At 38.3% G+C, this 22330-nt stretch overlaps 1 protein-coding gene across 1 annotated transcript in view; it reads right to left on the bottom strand.

Annotated features, from left to right (window-relative positions):
* The window catches only part of dock1 (dedicator of cytokinesis 1), a 592086-nt gene that overhangs the window by 500676 nt on the left and 69080 nt on the right, over positions 1 to 22330 (bottom strand). Inside the window, exons 7-8 of the mRNA XM_087998957.1 lie at positions 16195 to 16330; positions 3328 to 3485 (exon numbers count right to left, since the gene is read on the bottom strand). Of these exons, the coding sequence (XP_087855083.1) occupies positions 3328 to 3485; positions 16195 to 16330 (294 nt within the window). The remainder of the gene's footprint in view (positions 1 to 3327; positions 3486 to 16194; positions 16331 to 22330) is intronic.

The raw sequence follows: 22330 nt of genomic DNA, 5'->3' as shown, positions 1-22330 counted from the left end.
TGATGGTGTGAAATTTGAAAGGATTCAGAAAAGATTTATAAGGATGTTGCCAGGGTTGGAGGGGTTTGATCTATAGGGAGAGACTGAATAGGCTGAGGCTGTTTTCCTTGCTGCGTCAGAGGCTGAGAGTTGACCTTCTAGACGTTTATAAAATCATGTGGGGCATGGACAGGATAAATAGGCAAGATCTTTACGCTGGGGTTGGGGGAAGTCTAGAACTAAAGGGCATAGGTTTAGGATGAGAGGGCCAAGATTTAAAAGGGATCTAAGAGGCAACTTTTTCAGGCATACATGGAAGTCAGCTGCCAGAGGAAGTGGTGGAAGCTGGTAAGTTTACATGTAAAAGGCATCTGGATGGGTTTATGAATAGGAAGGGTTTAGAGGGATATGGGCCACGTACTGGCAAATGGGACTAGCTTTATTTAGGAAACCTGGTCAGCATAGACAAATTGGACCGAAGGGTCTGTTTTCATGCTGTACATTTCTAGGACTCTAATCTATGTGTCCTTGTATAAGAATTGTAAAAGTTAGCCTCAGCAAATAATTAGGGAGGTGCTAGGTCCAGACAGGAGAAATAGGGATCCTAACTGTTTTTTAAAAAAGCTTTACCATGTTTAAATTTAAACAACTGATTCTTGAAGGTTTTGAAATGTTTGCAATCAAACTCAATGAACAAGTTCACTGCATCCAGAAAATTCTAGCAAAATTCATCACCTCTTGGAAAGTGTCACTACTTATATTGTATGAACATTCCAATCAAGCCAATACAAAGGACTAGAAGATGAGATGTCTACCACAGGCAAATCTTAACCAAGACAATCAAAGCCCAGTATTGCTTGACTTGGTGCAAATGTCTCTCATTAAATGTTTCAAAACAGAATTGCTTCTAACAAGAGTAACATCAAAATGATCACATTATCAATGAGTTTCAACTCAAAACTCTAGTCACAAAGAGAAAACAAGCTAGCATTTCATGTCTACATGATTCTTCTTCACAGCTGATGTGAAGTGGGCAGCATTCACGCAAAAGTGGGGGTGGTGGTGGAGAGGATGGGGTGCTGGGAGAAAAAGTCTGAACTATCAACATCCTTTCTCCCACAGCTCTCCAACCCTCCCACCTGTCTAAACTATTGCATGTGCTGCCCCCTTGACACTCCACATCAACTGTGAAGAGTCATCTAGACTAGAAACATTAGCTTGCTTTCTCTCCATGGATGCTGCCTGACACGCTATGATCTCCAGCATTTTTGTTTTCCATACTGATTCCAGCATCTACAGAAATTTACTCGTAGGTTGTTTGAACCACCTGTAACTGCACAGCTTTAACATTCGTTCATCAATCTACTTGTGTTCTACAAGAATAGTAAGCAGCTTAGTTAAAAGCCTGCTTCTGATCTCAACATCTCTTAAAAATATGGCTTATAAAAATTAACTTTTGTTTCACCTGTAAAGTGAACCAATTTGCTTACAGTACAATTTCTGGTCAAGGTATAGTAGGTTGTATCTGTGCTCCTGCCAAAGAGACATCAGAGCACAGCCAACTGAAAGAACCTCAAATGAAGAATGATTTTCTGGACACAAATTCACAAAAATAATTTTGATATCTTTCATGTTTAGTTTCTAACTAATGACTTCTCTACTTTCTTTTGTCTGTCTTTGACACGTGCATGAATGTATTTGCGAACTGTTCCCTTCGATCTTACATGTAGCAATATTTTGCTTTAACCCTAAAGGATTTTCTTTGGCCATTTTAAACTGAACTTCACAAACACAATTTGGAGAGATAGAAGAGGGCAATAATTTTGATGTAGTCTACTTGGACTTTATTAAGGCTTTTGATAAGATCCTGCATGGGAGACTGATAGCAACTTTAACAGCCCACATAATCCAAGGAACTTTGGCAAATTAGGTTTACAATTGGGTTAGTGGCAAGAAGCAGAGGTTGATGGTTGAGGAATGTTCTTTCTACTGAAATCCATGTCCAGTGGAGTCCCATAGAGGTCATTGCTGGGGGTCCTTACTACTTACAGGCTGGTCAGATGGGTTGATCAGTAGCAAACAGAATTCAAACTGGAATTTGAGGTGATGCTCTTGGACAGGACAATCAAAGCAAGAAAGTACATGCCGAATGGTAGGACCCTGGGAAGCACCGAGGATTAGAGAAGTCTTGACGTTCATGTAACTGGACTCTTAAGGTATCAGACAGGTGGGTAAAGTGGTTAGGATGGCATAGAGTATACTTGCCTTTATTAGTTGAAGCATAGAGTTTAATAGCAGGGAGGTAATGCTGGAATTGTATAACAAATTGGTTAGGCCACAGCTAGAGTACTGTGTGCAGTTCTAGAATCCAAATTATAGGAGGGATGTGATAAAACAGGAGAGGGTGTGGAGAAGATTTACCAGGATGTTTACCAGAGAGTTCCAGTTATGAGGGGAGATTGGACATTACAGCGGAGGAGAATGAGATGGGACATGATTATGTATAAAATCATGAGGAGTGTAGACAAGGTAGCCAGGAACAACCTTTTCCCCTTGATGGAGGGATCAATGACCAGCAGCATCGATTAGGTAAGGGTCAGAAGGTTAAGAGGAGATTGGAGGGAAAGCCTTTTCACCCAGAGGGTGGTGGGAATCTGAAGCTTTCTGCCTTGATATGGTAAAAGCAGAGACCTTCAGAACATTTTAATCAATGGAAATGGATCAAAGACAAATAAGTGGAGAGGAGTTTGATTTTTGCATTAGGTCATGGAATGAGTCACTGGCAAGCGTAGCATTTATTGCCCATCACTAATTGCAGTCAAGAAGTAGATGGCATGCTACTTTTGTGAACTGCCACAAACCATGATCAACCATCATAAAACAGAAGAGCAGAATAGGATTCATAGTTTGAAACATCTGTATACTTTAAACCAAGTGCAATCTCTTTATATATCAAACTAAAATGATTTAAACTAGAAATAGGCAGAATGTATTTCAACTAACATCTTATTGTAAAGGTGCTGTTATTAAAATATATTCTAATAGTTAGGGCATGAAATCAGATTGCAGGCAAAAAGCAATTGTATAATCACTTAACAGCAATTGCAAAATAACTAAGAATAATGAATGAAATATTCCATTGACTACTGTTTTGAAATAATAGAAAGGAGCAGCACCTTTTGAAGGATATGACTATTATTACTACATTTAACAATGTCTGTTCTACACGAATTGATTACTTGTACAATGTATTAATTATGCAAATACTCATAGCTGAACAATTTTGATTAAAAGGAAATGAACAAATAAATAACTTAGAAACTATGTAAAATTATGTTGACTACCAACCTGATAAACTTGGACTTAATAGGATCATATAAAGACATTAAGACTTCAGCATCTTCTCCTATTTTGCAGACAACATTCTTCAAAGTTACAAAGAGACTGAAAGAAGGCGTGACAGCAAACTTTGCTTGTCTGTTTATGTCAATGTTATGCTTCTGAGACTGTAAGTGAGACAGACAAGAAATGGTTATTTAGGATACCTAGAAAGTTATCATCAATGCTCGATCCGTGTATTTGAGTTACATAATCCACTTAATAAGCAGAAACATACATGCTCCAAGGACTTTGCATGCATATAAGTATCACTTAAAAAGTTGTTTTTTTAAGAATTACTACATGATGTCAAATGTACTTTGCGATTCTACAATGTACTTACTCCCACCATTTCAGGCAAAGAAAAAATCACAATTATTTCCTGGAGCAAAGTGAAATGTTTAAATTGGAAGTTACATTTTCATCACCACATTATCCCCTTTCTCCATGAATTTAAGAAAAAGCTTCCAAAGTCCCAAATGATACTAATATAAAACAATCTTAGAAGTTTCAAGCACCCAGATTCGTACAGCATTTTTGTTTAAATCTTGCATATGAATATTACTGGAAAGACCTCTACATTAAAGTATCTCTTCACCAACGTATGAGAGTCCAATACAATTTACCAATTTGTTTACATCTGCAATTACCATGTTGCTGTATTTAAATTAAACTAAAGCTCAATTTCGCAGATGAATTTAGTTATAAAATATATACTCAGAAATACATTGATTACAGCTTTAATTTTAAATGACAATGTGAAAACTTATACAGCGTGCCAATTGGATACATAATTAGTTTAACAGCGAAGACAAACGTGGTGGAGGGTTGGTTTCGGGATTGAAGGCCTATCACCAGTTGTGTTCCACAGCAATTGGTTCTGGGTCCTCTTTTGTTTATCATTTATATAAATGATTGGGATGAGAATATAGAAAGCATGGTTACTAACTTTGTGGACAAAACAAAAATTGGCGGCATCATGGACAGTGAAGAAGGTTTTCTAAGATTACAAGGGGATGATGATCAAATGGATCAATGGGCTGAAAAGTGGCAGGTGGAATTCAGTCTGGATAAATGTGAGGTATTGCATTTTGGTACAACAGGGGCAAAACTTGTGTAATTCATGGCAGAGCCTTGGGTTGTGTTGTAGAACAGAGGGACCTAGGGGTTCAGGTACATAATTCCTTGAAGTTTGCATCACATATAGACAGGGTGATTAAAAAGGCATTTAGCATGCTTGCCTTCATTGCTCAGAGTATAGAAGTTGGAAAGTCATGTTGAGGTTGTACTGGACATTGATGAAGCCTCTTCTGGAGTACCGTTTCCAGTTCTGGTCACCCAGGGTTCAGAAGAGGCTTACCTGGATGTTGCTGGGTATGGAATGTTTGAGTTATAAAGAAAGGGTGGATAGGCTGGGACTTCTTTCACTGGCACATAGGAGGTTCAGTAATGACCTTACAGACGTTTTTAAAATAAGGAGGGATACAGATAGGGTTAATAGTAGGTGTCTTTTCCTACTAATAGTTAATAGTAGGATGGGGGATTTCAAAACTAGGGGGCACATTTTAAAGTCGTGAGGAAAGAGATTTTAAAAAAGACAAAAGGGACAATTTTTATTGACAGGGTGGCTCCCGTGTGGAATGGACTTCCCAAGGAAATGGGCAGAGTTACAACATTTAAAAGACACTTGACTAAGTACATGAATAGGAAAGCTTTGGCGAGATATGGGCCAGGAGCAGGCAGGTGGGGCCAGCTGAGTTTAGGATTATGTTCAGCACGAACTGGTTGGAACAAAAGGTCTGTTTTTTGTGCTGTATAACTATGACTCTATAACTACCAACCACAACATTCATCTATATAGAATCTTAAATTAACATTTCAAACAGTTGCTTGCAATGTTACAGTGAATAAGGTTGCCTTTAACTGAAGCTGTGAATAACAGTAATAGCTGTATTATTAGCAAAAGCTTTGGTAGTCTCACAGGAGACAGATTATTTATAAACGGCAAACTTTGTCTATCTTCCAGTGCCACAGCAACCTCACTCCTGCTCAAAGCAGACGCTGAAATCACACGCTGCAGTTCAAGACATAATTAGAGTAACAGAATACTATGAGAAGGAGAAAGACCTTTTCCAATTTTCAATAGGACAGACTTTAAATTCTATGTAATACCTGGCAGAATTAATATCAATAAACCATCTTGGAAGACTTATTCAGGATACTATACATAGTGAAATCATGAATTTCTTTGCAAAGAACAGATCTATAATTTTCCTACATGTAAAATATAATAACATTTCTCCCCTTGTGAGCGAAGTGTAACAATATCCTGTGAGATAGCATTTCACGCTCAATTCATGCTCTTAACTTACTTAATAAATTGGAAGCTAAACTTAAAGTTAAATTCTCTTCCTCCTGTTCAGGTCTTCTCACGTCAGGCAGGATTTTCTAAAAGGGCCTAATAAATGGCCACCATGGTACACAAAAATGTTGAGTAAAGTATCATTTATTTCTTACCCAAACTTATCTTCTTTGATGCCTCTCTTAAATAGCAAGAATATAATCAGGAGCATATGTGTCATGCATAGAATTCTGAGATTGTAATTATATTCGGATCAACCTTAAATTACTCTTTAGTTGTTTGTAATTCATTATTCGCACAGTCTACATACACTAATCATGAAGGAAGTAAAACCTTGGGTACAGAAATCGAAACAATGTTTTCAAACATTACTTTTTTAAAAAGCCAGTTAAGCCAATTACTTTATAGAATATCCAGCTTGATTAACCAAATTAAATATTAATTAGGTTTGAAGATCATTAAATCTGTAAAGTTGACCATACTCAAGAGTTTGCAGCTGATTTCAGTATTTTTAGAAGTTCACTTGATCTTGACATAAACCCATCACTAGCTGACTGACAATCACCAAAACAATTATTCAAAATATTCAGCTAAAAGATTCTTTATGCAACAATTATTAGTTGGAAATGTAAAATGAATGAACAGGGGTGATTGTAGTGTTTCAAACATTACAGCAGAACATTAAAGAAATAAGTAATATAAAATAAATTGCATACACTAAACCACTTCTCAAATCAACATAATATTGAAACATTAAATGAATCAATTCATACAAACCTGAAGCCATATTTTAAGACAGTTACAACAATTAAAACCAATTTACTTCCTCAGCAATTGTCATTTCTGCTAAGATCAGATTTTACATCACTACAACTAAAAACCTGCAATTAAGTTTTAATAATAATGGTATGGCTGAAAGGCAAACAGGGCATTACTTTGAACATTTATTTTTAGTAGCAAATAGATTTTTTTTAAAATGCTTCACTTAGCCATAAGTTTGCAAAGTATTCCTCCACCATTTCACTATTTATGGAACTGACCTGACTCAGCCCTCAGTAAACATTACTTTGGAAGGAATATTCTCAATACGGTTGTCTTCTTTGAAGGAAAGCAAAACTGAAAAAGTCAATTTCTGATTTTGCAATATTTCAAATATGCTCTTGCCCAAATATCAAACATACAAAAACTTTGTGCAGATTAAAATGCTTTACTTGACAAGGTTTGCAGAGGAATGACTGTTTAAAAAAAACTTCAGATCACAAAGTTTCAGCTACCCAGCCTGATTTCAGCAACAGGGTGCAAGATATTGATTGGGATAGCTAAGTACATTTCAAAAACGTTTGTGGAAGACCTAAGCTGACACATATGCTTGCAAAAGTGGAATCTTCCATCTGAAAGACTAGTTTCTTGATTCTGAAAGTTTTATCAAAATAAAGATCTATTTATACACTAATTTTATACAATCACACATTTGTCATGCAAGTTATAAATATTTATACATTTTTGACTGAAATAACTTTGCAGGTCTTGGTATAACACATACAAGGTATATTTGTTTTCTATTCAGAATGATGCTTTATTATCTGTCTGCATAATCAGAGCAAAGTTTAACTTAATGCAATTAATCATTTGAATCATCAGTGATCACTTGTTCTAACTTTCCATAAGAACATAAGTAGAAAGAGAAGTATGTCAAAATTCTCTGCAATCCGCTGCACAATTCAATAAGATCATGGATGAGCTACTTCAATTCTTCTTTCTTGTCAATTCTATCATACCTCTTGCAAATATTTAAATTGCAAAATTCCACATTTTAACCTACTCAGGAACCACCAGTAACTACTACACTGCAGCCAATTGTTTGAGAGAAATTAAGTTTCATTTTTAATTCCATATTGGATGTCAAGTAGCTCCAGTGTAAATTTCACACTTCAATGAAGATAAATTGAAACTGATGTTCTATTCTTAATATAATTGGTCCATATAAATGTGGATGGCTTTTAAGGCTATGAAAAGGTTAATAAGTTTCATTGTTACTTGCACCATTTACATTCAAGTAAAGCAAAGCATACAGCATAGTGATGACTCCTTTGTAAATTATAAACGGTAGTGATCCCAAACATTGCAGTACATAGCCATCACTTGGCCTCACTTCCTAATATGTCTAATGCTTACATTTACAATTATGAAAACTTTGAACCCAGGTAATAACCTCTAAATCAGATTTCTTTTTGAATTTTTGCAAACCTTGGCAAACACACAACATTTAATCACTTTTTAAGTTGTGTTGCCGTACCCTCAAAAAAGACAAAGGGAGCTAAGGAAATCTATTACAAATCAAAGTTGACTACTCTTTAACCTTTAAGAGTAATGCATTTACTCCTGTTAATCGGTTTTTATTTTGCTTTGTATTGAAAAATATGGAGGTCTGCAATGGACAAATGCAGTTTTGGCACTGCTTCTCAAAAATGGGGACCACATTATTTTCTTGCACACACATATATATATATATATATATATATATATATGCCAGCTGAAAGACATTGCACAAAAACTGGATAGCTAACAAGTTGAAAAACAATACTTAGATTTTATTACAAAGCAAAAAACAGCTCCTCTAAGGAATGTTAGTGATACAATAAAGAGAGACTGTTTTGTATATATTCTTCACTGAAGAATCAATAGTCTGCACTGTATCATCGTAGTCAAGTTATATAAATTTACTTTAAAATAAAGCTAGATTGGAGCAATCATTATTGTTGTGGTTCTGTTAGCCAAGCTGGGAATTTGTGTTGCAGACATTTCATCCCCTGTCTAGGTGACATCCTCAGTGCTTGGGAGCCTCCTGTGAAGCGCTTCTGTGATGTTTCCTCTGGCATTTATAGTGGTTTGTCTCTGCCGCTTCCGGTTGTCAGTTCCAGCTGTCCGTTGCAGTGGTCGGTATATTGGGTCCAGGTCGATGTGCTTATTGATTGAATCTGTGGAGGAGTGCCATGCCTCTAAAAATTCCCTGGCTGTTCTCTGTTTGGCTTGTCCTATAATAGTAGTGTTGTCACAGTCGAACTCATGTTGCTTGTAATCTGCGTGTGTCACTACTAAGGATAGCTGGTCATGTCGTTTCGTGGCTAGTTGGTGTTCATGGATGCGGATTGTTAGCGGTCTTCCTGTTTGTCCCATGTAGTGTTTTGTGCAGTCCTTGCGTGGGATTTTGTACACTACATTGGTTTTGCTCATGCTGGGTATCGGGTCCTTCGTTCTGGTGAGTTTTTGTCTGAGAGTGGCTGTTGGTTTGTGTGCTGTTATGAGTCCTAGTGGTCGAGCACCCGAGCTACAAATCGTCTCACAAACTTTGAACAATTAATGTGCTTCATGTAGAAAGTATCCAGATTATAAAAATCTACTGCAAAGCCCAATCAAAATTCATGACCAAAACAGATGGAAAATAATCCTCAATGCCATCTGCCTGCCTTTTCTCTATCACACTTGATTGTCTTACTGACTAAAAATCTCTCTCGGCCTTGACAACCTTCAGCAGTGAACAGATTCACCAAGCTCAAAGAATAAAAACTCCCTCTCACCTTGGTCTTAAATCAGCAACTCCTTACTCTGAGACCTAAAGCTATAACAATGGCTTCAGTCTTCCAAATATTTAAAAGTAGGAACTGTTTATCCAGTACAGGATGTCAGATAGGCAATCTGACAATTTAGCAACAATGTAAGAGTCCACAGGGGTGGCAATAAGGTACAGCTCAGTGTCATTAGCACATGCGAAAAATAACTGCACTTTCAACTTATGTCACTTAAGTTTAGCCTATAGTTGTAAAAGAAGAAGAGTGCAGCTCTTTTTCTGAGAAACTAAAGTAGTAAGGCTATATAAAAAAAAAGCCATTGCAATGGACTTGCTGGCTATGATTAGATAGAAAGAATGGAACTAAATAAAACAACGCTGGGGAGACATTGGAAGAGGTGTGGTCAGTCACGTCAAAGGAAGGAGACTGATTGATAAAGATGGACAGTGTGCCTTTGTCACAGTCACTCAGGATGTTATTTGTTACTTTGATAAGAGCTATTTTTGGAGCATAACCTCATTGGAAGAATTCAAATAGGAGTGGTTCTGGAAAACTGGGAATGGATTTGGAAGGCAATGACAAATTCAAGGACTTCAGAAAAGAAAGAGGCTGAAAATGGGATGAAAACTTGCTGAAGTGTAACTCCGCAAGCTTGTCCTCTTCGGGTATCAGCCCAATGCCGTTATAAAATTATTGAAATCAGTTTTCACATCATATTAGGTGAAGCATTCAAAACTTTAATAATACCAGAGTGAAAAGATTTCTCATCTCCACTCTTCTTGTCAATTTCAAATTAAAGATATCTCATCACCAAGTCATGACCAGAAGGAATAGCCTTGCATTACTCTACCAAAACCTCTCATTATAGCAAAATCAGTATTATCTAGCAACAAGATGAATTGAGCTGGTAAATCAAAATATGCCAAACAAAGGAAGGAACACTGCACAAGGCTGTATAATGAGCAGCGTTTTATGATCCCCACAGGAGTACAACATTATAACGTTACATTATAATCCTTCCACTCAGTTTTATACAGTTATGGTCTCGGGAAACAACCACTAGTTTCACTTGTTTGCTAATCAAGCTAACGGTACTAACAGATTCCTTTTTCTCAGGTGATAATGACCTGTCTGTTAGAATACAGCTGTCAACTGAGAAAAAATGAATTAGGTTAGACTGCCAAATTATGAGTATGTCATCAAGCCTCAATAGCTAAATGAACACGGTCTTGGATGACTTCAGACATTCAAGTTGGTGCAGTGCCAACAACAAACTTTTTCACTGTATCATGAAAACCTTTACTAAATCATGTTAATTTTTTTTAAATGGACAGCAGCAGCACTACCTTTTCCAAATTCTTTTCATAACTAAAAAGTCTCGTTCTTGATAACATTCTGGTAAATCTCCTCCATAGCTTTTACATCTTTTTTGAAATCTGGTGTCCAAAACTGTCCAGATGACCCCAATCGAGGCTTAACCTCATTTATAAAGTTCCAGGGTGACCTTGCTGGTTTGATATTCTATACATACTTGTAAATCCAAGTAATACATATAGTTTTTTCAATCATTTTATCAACTCTCCATCACCTTTAAGTTGCACATGTTTGGACATCAGGTGTCTCTACTCAACTATATTTGTTAAAGTCATCCCACTTAGAATATACTGTCTTTCCATTTTAGTCCTGCCAAAATACATGATTTCACAATTCTCAGATAGAATACATGCTACTTACTATTTCTACCCATTTTGACATCCTGTCTATACCATTCTGAACATTACAACTATCCTCATAAATGCTTTGCCAAATTTGGCATCAGTGAACTTTATAATGCTACTCCTTACACCCAAGTAAAATCAGTTGTTAATAAAAGTTATTAAAAAGTGAGAATAAACCCCAAATTAAACCTCAATAACACTATGCCAATACCTACTCCATGGCTGAAATAATTCATTCATCAACATCCTTTGCCACATTATAACCTTCCCCTTAATTTGGTGGGCTTCCATTTTTTTGGAAACCACCAAATTAAGACTTTGTCAGTTTCTTACAAACTTACAAATACATAAACGTGTACTTTGACCAATCTTCTACCCGAAAGAATTTAATCAAGTTAAGCATGATTCATCTTTAAAAATGTATGTTGTTCCAAGTTTATTTTGTCCCCAATAATGATTCGCAATAACTTTTCTAAGGCTGACTAGTCTGATTTGTGAACAGTTCTCCAGTACTGAATCTAATTAAGATTAGTAGAATATAAACACTGCCTCTAATATTTGCTTTGCTTCTTTCTTTGCCTCTTTCAGTGATCTAGGATACATTCAGGCCAGGTGGCAGATCAACTTTCAGGAATATTAATATTTTTCAGGCATCTCGATTACTTCTTGTGATTTCCTTTTCCTCTTTTAACATAACTTGGTTTCCTTCATAAAATAAAATAAGTAGTGCTTGGTAATATATTTGTCATAATATCTAATAATGGCACTCAATTTTGTTGCACAAGCTTGAATTCTACAACAAATTAACCCATCAATTTCTTTTGCACTGTTTGGAGGTCTGTTATATAAAAAAACCTCTCTTTCTTTATCTATTTGACTTCAAATAAGGAAAAGTACTAGACCCATACATTTGGAACTGGATCATCATCCTATTAAGTACTGCTATGCCCCCTCCTCTCTTTGTTTTGCCCATTCATGAATACTTGGTAGCCATAAATACTAAAAAAAAATTCCAGGCCTTGTTGACCCATGCACACTAACACAACCACTTTACAAACCTTTATAGAAAGTTATGCTGATTGCTCATCAATCTGAGTTGTTATATTACAGGTACTGACAGATACTGATCAAAAACCCCTTCACCACTTGAGAGATAGAGTCAAAGAGATCCAGATCACAGAAAAAGCCCTTTGGCATTGGTTCCATGCTGATCACAAACAAGCAGTTAACTATGCTAATCCTATTTTTTGGGTCTTGGAACATAGCCTTGTATGCTTTTGCATCACAAATGTACAACTAAATTCTTCTTAAATGTTGAGTGTTTCTGCCTATACCACCCTTACAGGATGAGAGTTTTTGATTCCCACCACCCTCTAGTTGAAAGAATTCTTCTTCCACTTGTTGTTGTGGTTCTGTTCGCCGAGCTGGGAATTTGTGTTGCAGACGTTTCGTCCCCTGTCTAGGTGACATCCTCAGTGCTTGGGAGCCTCCTGTGAAGCACTTCTGTGTTGTTTCCTCGGGCATTTATAGTGGTTTGTTTCTGCCGCTTCCGGTTGTCCGTTCCAGCTGTCCGCTGCAGTGGCCGGTATATTGGGTCCAGGTCGATGTGTTTGTTGATAGAATCTGTGGATGAGTGCCATGCCTCTAGGAATTCTCTGGCTGTTCTCTGTTTGGCTTGCCCTATAATAGTAGTCTTCTTCCCCTTACCATAAATTTATGCACCCATCATTAATCTCTCCACCAAAGGATAACGTTTCCTCCTGTCTACCCCCTATGTATGCCCCACAAACTTTTACACGTCTCAATCAGCACCCCTCTCAATCCCCTCTGCACTAAGGAAAACCTAGCCTGTCCAATTTCTTGACATAACTTAAACTCTCTAGCCCAGGCAACATTCCTGCAAATTTCATCTGCACCCTATCCCATGCCATCTGATCACTCCTATAATGTGGATTCCGGAACTGCACATAATACTCTGACTGTTGTTTCACAAATGTTTCATACAGTTCCAGCATAACCTCCTTGCTCCTAAACTCTAGCTAATAAAAGCAACTATACCATGTGCCTTCTTAACGACTTGGTTCACCTGCATCCACCTGTCCCGATACCTCAAGGGGCCCAATGTAGGTGCACACCAAGATACTTCTGATCACCAGTGCTTCCCAAAGTCTGATCATTCATTATCCTTTTCTGTTGGCTTTTATTTACCTTTGCTTGTTACTTTAATCTAAACCTTGATTTTTTTTTGGTGGGGGATATTACTAACAGTTTTACATTTTCAACTTGAATGAAGTTCAAAACCAGACATCATAAATACAAACCAGCTATGAAATCCAAGATTTCTGGAAAAAATTATTTACTCAGTGGTGAGAATATTAAATTCTTCATAACATTGTGCAGTTAGGTAATCAGGATAGATGCATTTAAGGGAGAGGTAATGAAGTATCTGAAGGACAAAGTTATAAGGTGATTCATCAAGCAAAAACATCAATGTAGATCAGTCGAGCAGAACAACGTTTGTGTGTGCAGTGAAGTTCTGATTTCTGTATAACCTGAACATCTGATAAATGGACAGCAGATAAAACTTACCCAATACATTTTTTAAAAATTTATAAAGGTTCTCTCTTTCTGGGATTCAGAGAGATTCAAAGCATTAAAATCCATTCATCTGTAACTCATAATGACCCTTTATCATCAACACATGTAGTTCACAAACCCTTTATATGCAGAAAGAAGGAATGAAAGATTGAAAGAAATAAACATAAGATCAGAGATTCCACAGGATCAATACCCATATCCAGATTCCAATCCGCCATAAGAGCAGAAACTGAGGAACAAATTGATACAGTTCCTACAAGGTCCCCAATTGTGTTTCTACTATCATCTAGATGAGTGCTAATCACTTCGCAACACTTCAAGTTATTTTGAAAAGATTGTGTCCCCGTCTAGCACTGAAGTAGAAGTACTGGATAACATGTTTATATTCAGTACCTTAAGCTGCACAATAATCCAATTTAGGCAGGCTGCTATAAATTTTGTTTTTACAAGTAGCTTTTTTGACTTCTCCCACATTGACTACTTAGGAGCTTTTATACCCATTCATAATCCAAACATTCCTGTGAATGTTGGAAGTCAATCAGAAAACAGCAATATCGAAACATTAAAACTGTATTTCAAAAGTAGGCATTTAGATAAATAGTCCTATAGTTGTGTAAACAAGCATTCCTTCCTATTTTACATTAGGTTTAGCACAGAATTTGGGAATTAGTGTTGGCATCAATTTTCTCTTACATTTGGGCATATAATCCGAAGCTTGTATCTACACTTCCACTGTACCTTCAATTGACAGAAGCAGAACAGACATCATTTTTAACTGTCTGTTCCTTGAACAGATCACAGCTGTACCTTCATTCAGCTGCAAATTTCCAATTGTTTTAAGTTTATACTTAGCTTTATCTTTTCCTTGGATCTTGAAAAGCTTTCATTTGTCATTTGCTTCTTCAAATTCGCACAAAAACTCTTCATCAGCTTTAATCTTTAACTTGATATCCCATCTGCTATAGCTTAGATTGTTCTTCACAGCTTCTAGTTTACACACTAACTGGGAAGTTCACTGTTGGTCTCTTTCCTGATCTTGCATCCACCCTCCCACCTTTCCCCTGCTGCTTCTGTAAAACTAGTCTCACTTTCAATTATATCCCAGACACTATCAAATCAATTTCTGAATTTATTGATCTTTCTGGCTGCTAGCTTCAACAAAGTTGAATAGCAAATCTTTACCCAGCAATTCATATTTCTGCATTTTACTCAGATCTTAATATACACCAGAGCATATTTTCGTATATCGAATAAATGTCAATGTATATAATCCTAAGGGACACTGATCCTAGTAAGTCATGAGACGGTCTTCCTGACTTCAGAAAGCAGCAGAATAAACACCATCAGACCATAATTTAGATGATAAATTACGGAATAGGTTTATTAAAAATAGAGCAGCAACAGCATAATAAAATACACATTAAACAGGACAGCTCTTGAATAGCAAAAATAATGAACAAACACAAACCTGTACCACCAGTTTTGGCAATATCATATGTAATATCAGTTTTTAATAACAATAATGATATGAGATTTTCACTCAGGACTTCAAAGAGACACGCATAATTCTCTAGCTATCATCAGAAAAACTGCTACAGACGTATTTGAAAAATATACATTCCGTTGTCTTCGGAGTTCAATTGGAAACCAAGTTTATCAATTATGAAGCTTGCCAACTAAAAATGATTTATGCAAACCCATTTGCTATCTGGCTGTAAACCTTCGTTCATTGAATTAACAGTTCACAAAACAGAGGCAGTAACCATAAGGAATGACTTCTATTGTTATCAGCTCAATTTTTTTTTGTCAGGAATGAATATTAGCAACTAAATACCAATTGGTCTCCTCCCAGCCTAGAACAGGATATGCTGACAGAACAAAATGTACAGCTCTCAAACTGGAACATAATTAAACTGCAGTTTAATTCGGAAATTAGGATAAAAGAAAACAAACACCCAGCATGGGCAGGTTGAGCATTTTTAATACAAAGTGTGTTATAAAGAATTTGTACGAAGCAATTTCTATGAATGCCTATTGAATATGTGCATTAAGAATTTCATACATCAATAATGTGCTCGGAATAAAACCAACTACAACATTCAAACCAGGACTGCAATTAAATTTAAATGTAGTATAAAGTAGTGGTATCGATCAAGGTTTTCACAGTGGCTTATGGTAATTGAGTGAAATTCAGGGTTGGCACTTCATAGGAAATTTTGCAGGGCATGGATACACTGCCTAAAAAAAGTCAAATTTTGTCTAAATTAGACAAATTACATTGAGTTTTTCTCTCAAGCAATTGTCAATCATGCAACATTTCCTTTGCACAATCTTAATTTGTAAAGAGAATGTGGAAGGTTCAGAGAAAACATCATCTTCATCTTCCTTACTTTTCCAAGTACATTGCAAAGTCCAATGTTAAATTAAGGAACAAAAACAAAACGTTTACTGTCAATTTGACAAAACATTTCCAAGCTCTTTAGCACATTATCATATTTGATGGTCAACATATAAACATTAAAACCCAAAAAGATTTAGACGTGAACAAATTACATTGGTCTAAATGCAATTGACCATTTATTTTAATCACCTTTTCTTCCTCGATTCTTTCTTCTATCCGTTTCAATGCCATTTCGTGAGCTCTAAACAGACTAATGGTGCTAGTTTGGTCAGGATCTAAAATATTGCCATCTTCATCTCGCACCACTAAATCAAGATCAAGGATTCTGGAAATTAATCAGAACAGATCTGTAATAAACTGAATGCATCATATATCTCGAAAAGTACTTTCGTAATGCCAGAAAAAGTGAAGACTATGGAAACCTAAAGTGACTTTTTTTTTGCATAATATGTCTGTACATATGAATTTGCCATAGTCATTCACTTACAGTATGCAACTTTAATCAATTTCGTGGTGTAGGCTAGAGTACGTTCAAAAAATAATAAACATGTTATATTGCTTCATAACACACCAGCAAATCTGGTGATTTATTAAGCATCTTCATTTAAACTCTACCAATTTTTAAACACTATGTAATAGTGTTTGTTCATTCACATCATACTGATTGGGTCAGGAGTTGATTTGTTTTGCACCAATAAAACAGCACTTAGTTAATTAGATATTTAAAAGTTCATTGTCATATTTTGGTATGGAGTATTCTTCTTATGGGATGCATTTCCTTTGTAGTACTAATTTAAACACAATGTTTCCACACATCCCATACATACTGCAGCTTTTTCAGAATCAGAAGTTTTGGTTCTACTGAAGTCTTGCCAAAAGAATAACTACTTTAAAGAACAATTATGAAGGGAGGAACCACCATTTGATAAAGAAGGAAAAACATCTACTTTAGGGAAAAACATGAATTGTGCAACGTTGAGTGGCAGGGCAGATGATTGATCCTATTATTCATATACTGACAATACAGGACAGAAGAGGCCCTTTGGCCTATCAAGTCCATAACATCAAACATACACAATGTACTGGTTCCACTTTTCAGCACTAGGCCCATAGCCTTGAATGTTATGACACCTATAAGCACTCATCCAAATACTTTTTTTTAAAAAAGGTTGCCCTCCCAGGCAGTGCATTCCAGACTTCTACCAGACTCTGGGTGAAAACAAAAATTTCCTCAAATCTTCTTTGAACTCCTGCCTCTCCCTTTAAAAGTGTACCCCCTTGTTGCCAATCCTTTAACTAAGGGGAACAGCTGTTTTCTATCCAACATGTCCATAGCTCTCATAATCATATATATCTCTAACAGGACCCCCTCAACGTCCTTTGCTGTGAAAATAATCCAAGCTTATTCAGCCTCTCTTCAGAGCTAAGGTGCTCCATCCCGGGCAATATTCTCGTGAATCGCCTCCACACCCACTATATCGCGATGACCAGAACTACACAGCACTCCAACTGTGCCGTAACCAAACTCCTGTGTGTTCCAACATAACCTCATAATCACTGACAAAGACGTGTCCCATTCTTAATTACTCTATTAACTTTCCCTGCCATAATCAGGAATCTGTTGGCAAGCACCCAAAGATCCCTCTGTCCCTTTGATCTCAGTGTCCTGCCATTCATTGAGTACTCAGTGGCTTGCTACTTTTCCCAAGTGATTTATCTCACCGCCCGGTTCTATCTCCTAACCAAAATTCACAAACCTGACCGCCCCAGTTGATCTATTGTCTCGGCCTGCTCCTGCCCCACCAAACACATCTCTAAACACACTGTCCTACACCCCGCCCCCATCATTCCAGGAACTCTCCTCCAACTTTCGGAACACCACCCACGCTCTCGACCTCCTCCAAAACTTTCATTTCCCTGTCCCCCCCAACGCCTCATCTTCTCATCTTCACAATGGACACCCAGTCCCTATACACATTTATCTGCCATGGTGAAGGCCTCCAAATAGAAGGCTCTGTTTCTCCCTGTCCCATCAAACCCACCAGTACCCTTCCACTGACACTCTCGTTCGTTTGACTGAACTGGTCCTCACCCTCAATAATTTCTCCTTTGAATTCTCCCACTTCCTCCAGACCAAAGGGGTAGCCATGGGTACCCGTATGGGCCCCAGCTATGCCTGTGTCTTCGTAGGGTACGTGGAACAGTCCATTTTCCGCAGCTACACAGGCACCGTTCCGTACTTTTTCCTCCACTACAATGACTGTACCGTTCATCAACTTCACTAACATGTTCTACCCCAACCTCAAGTTCACTGAGCATCTCGGACACCTCCCTCCACTTTCTGGACCTTTCCATCTACACTAACGGTGACTGACTCAACATGGACATCTACTACAGATCCAACAACTCCACAGCTACTTGGACTACATCTCCTCCCACCCTGCCTCCTGTAAAAACGCAACCCCATATTCCTAACTCCTCCGCATCCACAGCATCTGCTCCCAAGAGGACCAATTCCACCACAGAACATACCAGATGGCTTCCTTCTTCAAAGACCTTCTTCAATTCGCCCTCCCACGTGGTCAATAATGCCCTCCAGCGCATCTCATCCACTTCCCGCACCGCTTCCCTCAAACACCACCACTCCAACTGCCCCAGGTCCTCACCTTCCACCCCACAAACCTCCAGCTACATCATATTATCCTCGGCTATTTCCGCCATCTACAAACAGACCCCACTACCAGGGAGATAGTTCGTCCCCACACCTATCTGCGTTCCGTAAAGACCATTCCTGAGTGATTCCCTAGTTAGGTCCATGCCCCCCACCAACCCATCCTCCCCTCCCGGCACCTTCCCCTGCCATCACAAGAATTGCAAAACCTGCGCCCACACCTCACCCTTTACCTCCATCCAAGGCCCCAAAGGAGCCTTCCACGAGTCAGCAATTTACTTGCACTTCCACACATACCTCATTTACTGTATCCATTGCTCCCGATGTGGTCTCCACTACATCAGTGAGTCAGGACACCTACTTGTGGAATGCTTCAGAGAATATCTCTGGGACACATGCACGAAACAATCCCATCACCCCATGGCCAAACACTTTAACTCCACCTCATTCCACCAAGGACATGCAGGTCCTGGGCCGCCTCCACCGCCAAATCCTTACCACCCAAAGGCTGGAGGAAGAATGCTCATCTTCTGCCTTGGGACCCTCCAACCACATGGGATCAATGTGGATTTCACCAGTTTCCTCATTTCCCCTCCACCCACCATATCCCAGATCCAACCTTCCAACTCTGCACCGCCCTTCTGACCTGCCCATCTTCCTTCCCACCTAACCGCTCCATCACCCTACCTTCATCTACCTATTGCATTTTCAGCTACCTTCGCCCCTCCCCTAGCCCCACTTCCCCCCCAATCCTGATGAAGACCTTAAGCTCGAAACGTCAATTCTACTACCTTGCGGATGCTGCCTGACCGGCTGTGCTTTTCCAGCACCACACTCTTCGACTCTGATCGCCAGCATCTGCAGTGCTCACGTTCTCCCATTATCTCACACTTATCAGGGTGAAATTCTACCTACCACCTATCTGTTCATCAGACCAATTCATCTATATCCTGCTTGAATCCAATGTCACCTTCCTCACTGCTAGTCACCCAGCCAATCGTTATGTCGTCTGCAAATATACTTATCACCCCTCTCATTCCCATCTACAAGAAAAACAAATCAAAGATTAATCAGAAGGAAGAAATTTGAGTACAAGAAAAAGAATGGAAAGATGACTAGCCAGAGTTTCTACACATACTTAAAAAGGAAGAGTTAAATGAAGTAAACTCTTAATGAAGAAATTATTGGTTCTCTAGAGAGGGGGAATAGAGAGTTAGTAGTAGATAATGAATAAATACTTTGTTTCTGTTTTTACTAGATAGGATACAAAAACAATTCCAATGGTTATTATAAATCAGGAGCTGGAAGGGTCAGAGGAATTTAGTAAAATTTCAATTGCAGGGAAATAGTACTAAGCAAACTGAAGAATCTGTGGGCTGACAAGTCTACTGATCTGGATGGATTTCATTCGGAGTTGGAAGAGAGTGGCTAATGATCTACTAGATGCATTGGTGTTAATTTTCCAAGATTCCTTTGATTCAAGAAAGATTTTATCAGACTGGAAAATAGCAAACACAAACGTCTACTCAGAGGGGAAGGAGGCAGAAAACAGAAGACTATTCGTCAGTTGCACACTTAGAAAATCTCAACATTATTGGGAAGTCTGTTTCTAAAATGAAATCATGTCTGACCAGTTTATCTATTATGTTGATAGGGTGAAATGAAATAAGGTGCCACATGGAGCATAAACACTAACAAAGGCCAGTGGGTGCTACAACCTGTGTCTACAAAATTTTATGGTTTCAGTAATAACCTGAACATCGGTTACATGGATAGCAGATAAAACAAACACTGTATATTTTCGATGTCAAATTTATAAGACTTCCTCTCTTTGAGGGTTGGAGAGATTCAAGGCATTAAAACCTAACATACATCAACACAAAGATCCTTTGTCATCAGCATATTCTGCCCTCAAACCCTTTGTGTGCAGCAACAGGGGCTGGGAAAGGAATAAAAGGCTGAAGAAATAAACTCTAGATCACAGAAGCAAAGGACCAATCGTCATACTTAAATTCCAACCACCCATGAAACTAAAAACTAAGCAACAAAACGATACACAAGTCTGATAAGCTGACTAGACAGATGGAATGTAATGTGGGAAAATGTGACAGAAAATGAAAACATATGAAGAACAACAACAGAAATACCAAAATGCAATGATATTTAGGCAACCTCGATTATCTAAACGACACAGGCGGGGGTATTTTGTTCGGATGACCAAATGCTCAGAAAACACAATTTACCCAAGCATTGGGATTGTGAGATCTTGTTTGGATAATCGATGTTCAGATAACCGAGGTTGTTCTGTATTTTAATGCTTGAATGCCAATAGATTGATATGGACTTACAACACAATCAAGCAAGCTAATGGGTGCTAACCTTTATTACAAGGAGGATTGGACATAAGAGTAAAGATGTGATAAAAACAAAGAACTGCAGATGTTGGAAATCTGAATTAACAATATAGTGGAAAAACTCAGCAGGTCTGGCGACATCAGTAAAGAAAAAATAGTCAATGTTTCAAGACCCTTTGTCAAGACAAAGGTCATAGAATCCTTAGTGTGGAAGCAGGTCATTCAGCCCATCAAGTTCACAGCGATCCTCCAAAGAGTATCCTACACAAACTCACCCCTATTCTTTTCCTGTAACCCTGCATTTCCCATAGTTAGTCCACCTAGTCTGCACATCCCTGAACACAATGGGCAGTTTAGCATTGCCAATCTACCTAACCTGCACATCTTTGGACTGTGGGAGGAAATCAGAACCCCCAGAGGAAACCAATGCAGACATCGGGAGAATGTGCAAACTTCACACAGACAGTCACCCAAGGCTGGAATTGAACCCAAGTCCCTGCTGTTGTGAGGCAGCAGTGCTAAACACTGCCACCCCAGGTCAGTGGACTTGAAACATTAACAAAGTACGGATGTTACAATTCATTTCTCCAGGAAATTGATGGGACCACATCTTGAACACTGTGTGCAGTTTTGATCACCTTGGTTAAAGGTGTAAATGCATTGGAAGCATTCAGATGAGACTTACAACATCAATAACCAAAATTAATGGGTTGTCTTCTGAGAATAGACTGAACATGCTGGGTGTGTTTCCACCAGAGTTTAGAAGAGGTGACGTGATTGGATTGTGGTGTAAAGATCACTTCATGTTTTGGCCTGGGGACTAAAAATTGGAAGAGGTTTCTTTAAGCTAAGGAAACATGTAAAAAGTTGTTTGCATGTTAATAACAAAAAACATTACAGCATAGGAACAGGCTTTTCGGCCCTCCAAGCCTGCACCGATCCATATCCTCCATCTAAATCTGCCGTCTATTTTCTAAGGATCTGTATCCCTTTACTCCCTGCCCATTCATGTATGCCTCTAGATACATCTCAAATGATGCTACTGTCCCGCCCCCTACCACTTCTGCTGGCAACGCATTCCAGGTACTCATCACCCTCTGCATAAAGAACTTTCCATGAATATCTCCCGTAAACTTTTCCCCTCTCACTTTGAACTTGCAATTGAGTTCTCCACTCTGGGGAAAAAAGTTTCTTGCTATCCACCCTGCCTACACCTCTCGATTCCATAGGCCTCAATCACAACCCCCCCCCAGCCACCTTCTTTACAATGAAAATAATCCTAATCTACTAGTCTACCTCT

This window comes from Chiloscyllium plagiosum, unplaced genomic scaffold, assembly GCF_037043375.1.
Source record: "Chiloscyllium plagiosum isolate Xiang-an unplaced genomic scaffold, Cpla_swu_hap1 HiC_scaffold_22, whole genome shotgun sequence".
Taxonomy (NCBI): Eukaryota; Metazoa; Chordata; class Chondrichthyes; order Orectolobiformes; family Hemiscylliidae; genus Chiloscyllium; species Chiloscyllium plagiosum.
The sequence above is the reverse complement of the archived record's forward strand: the minus strand, read 5'-3'. Positions and strand labels throughout refer to the sequence as shown.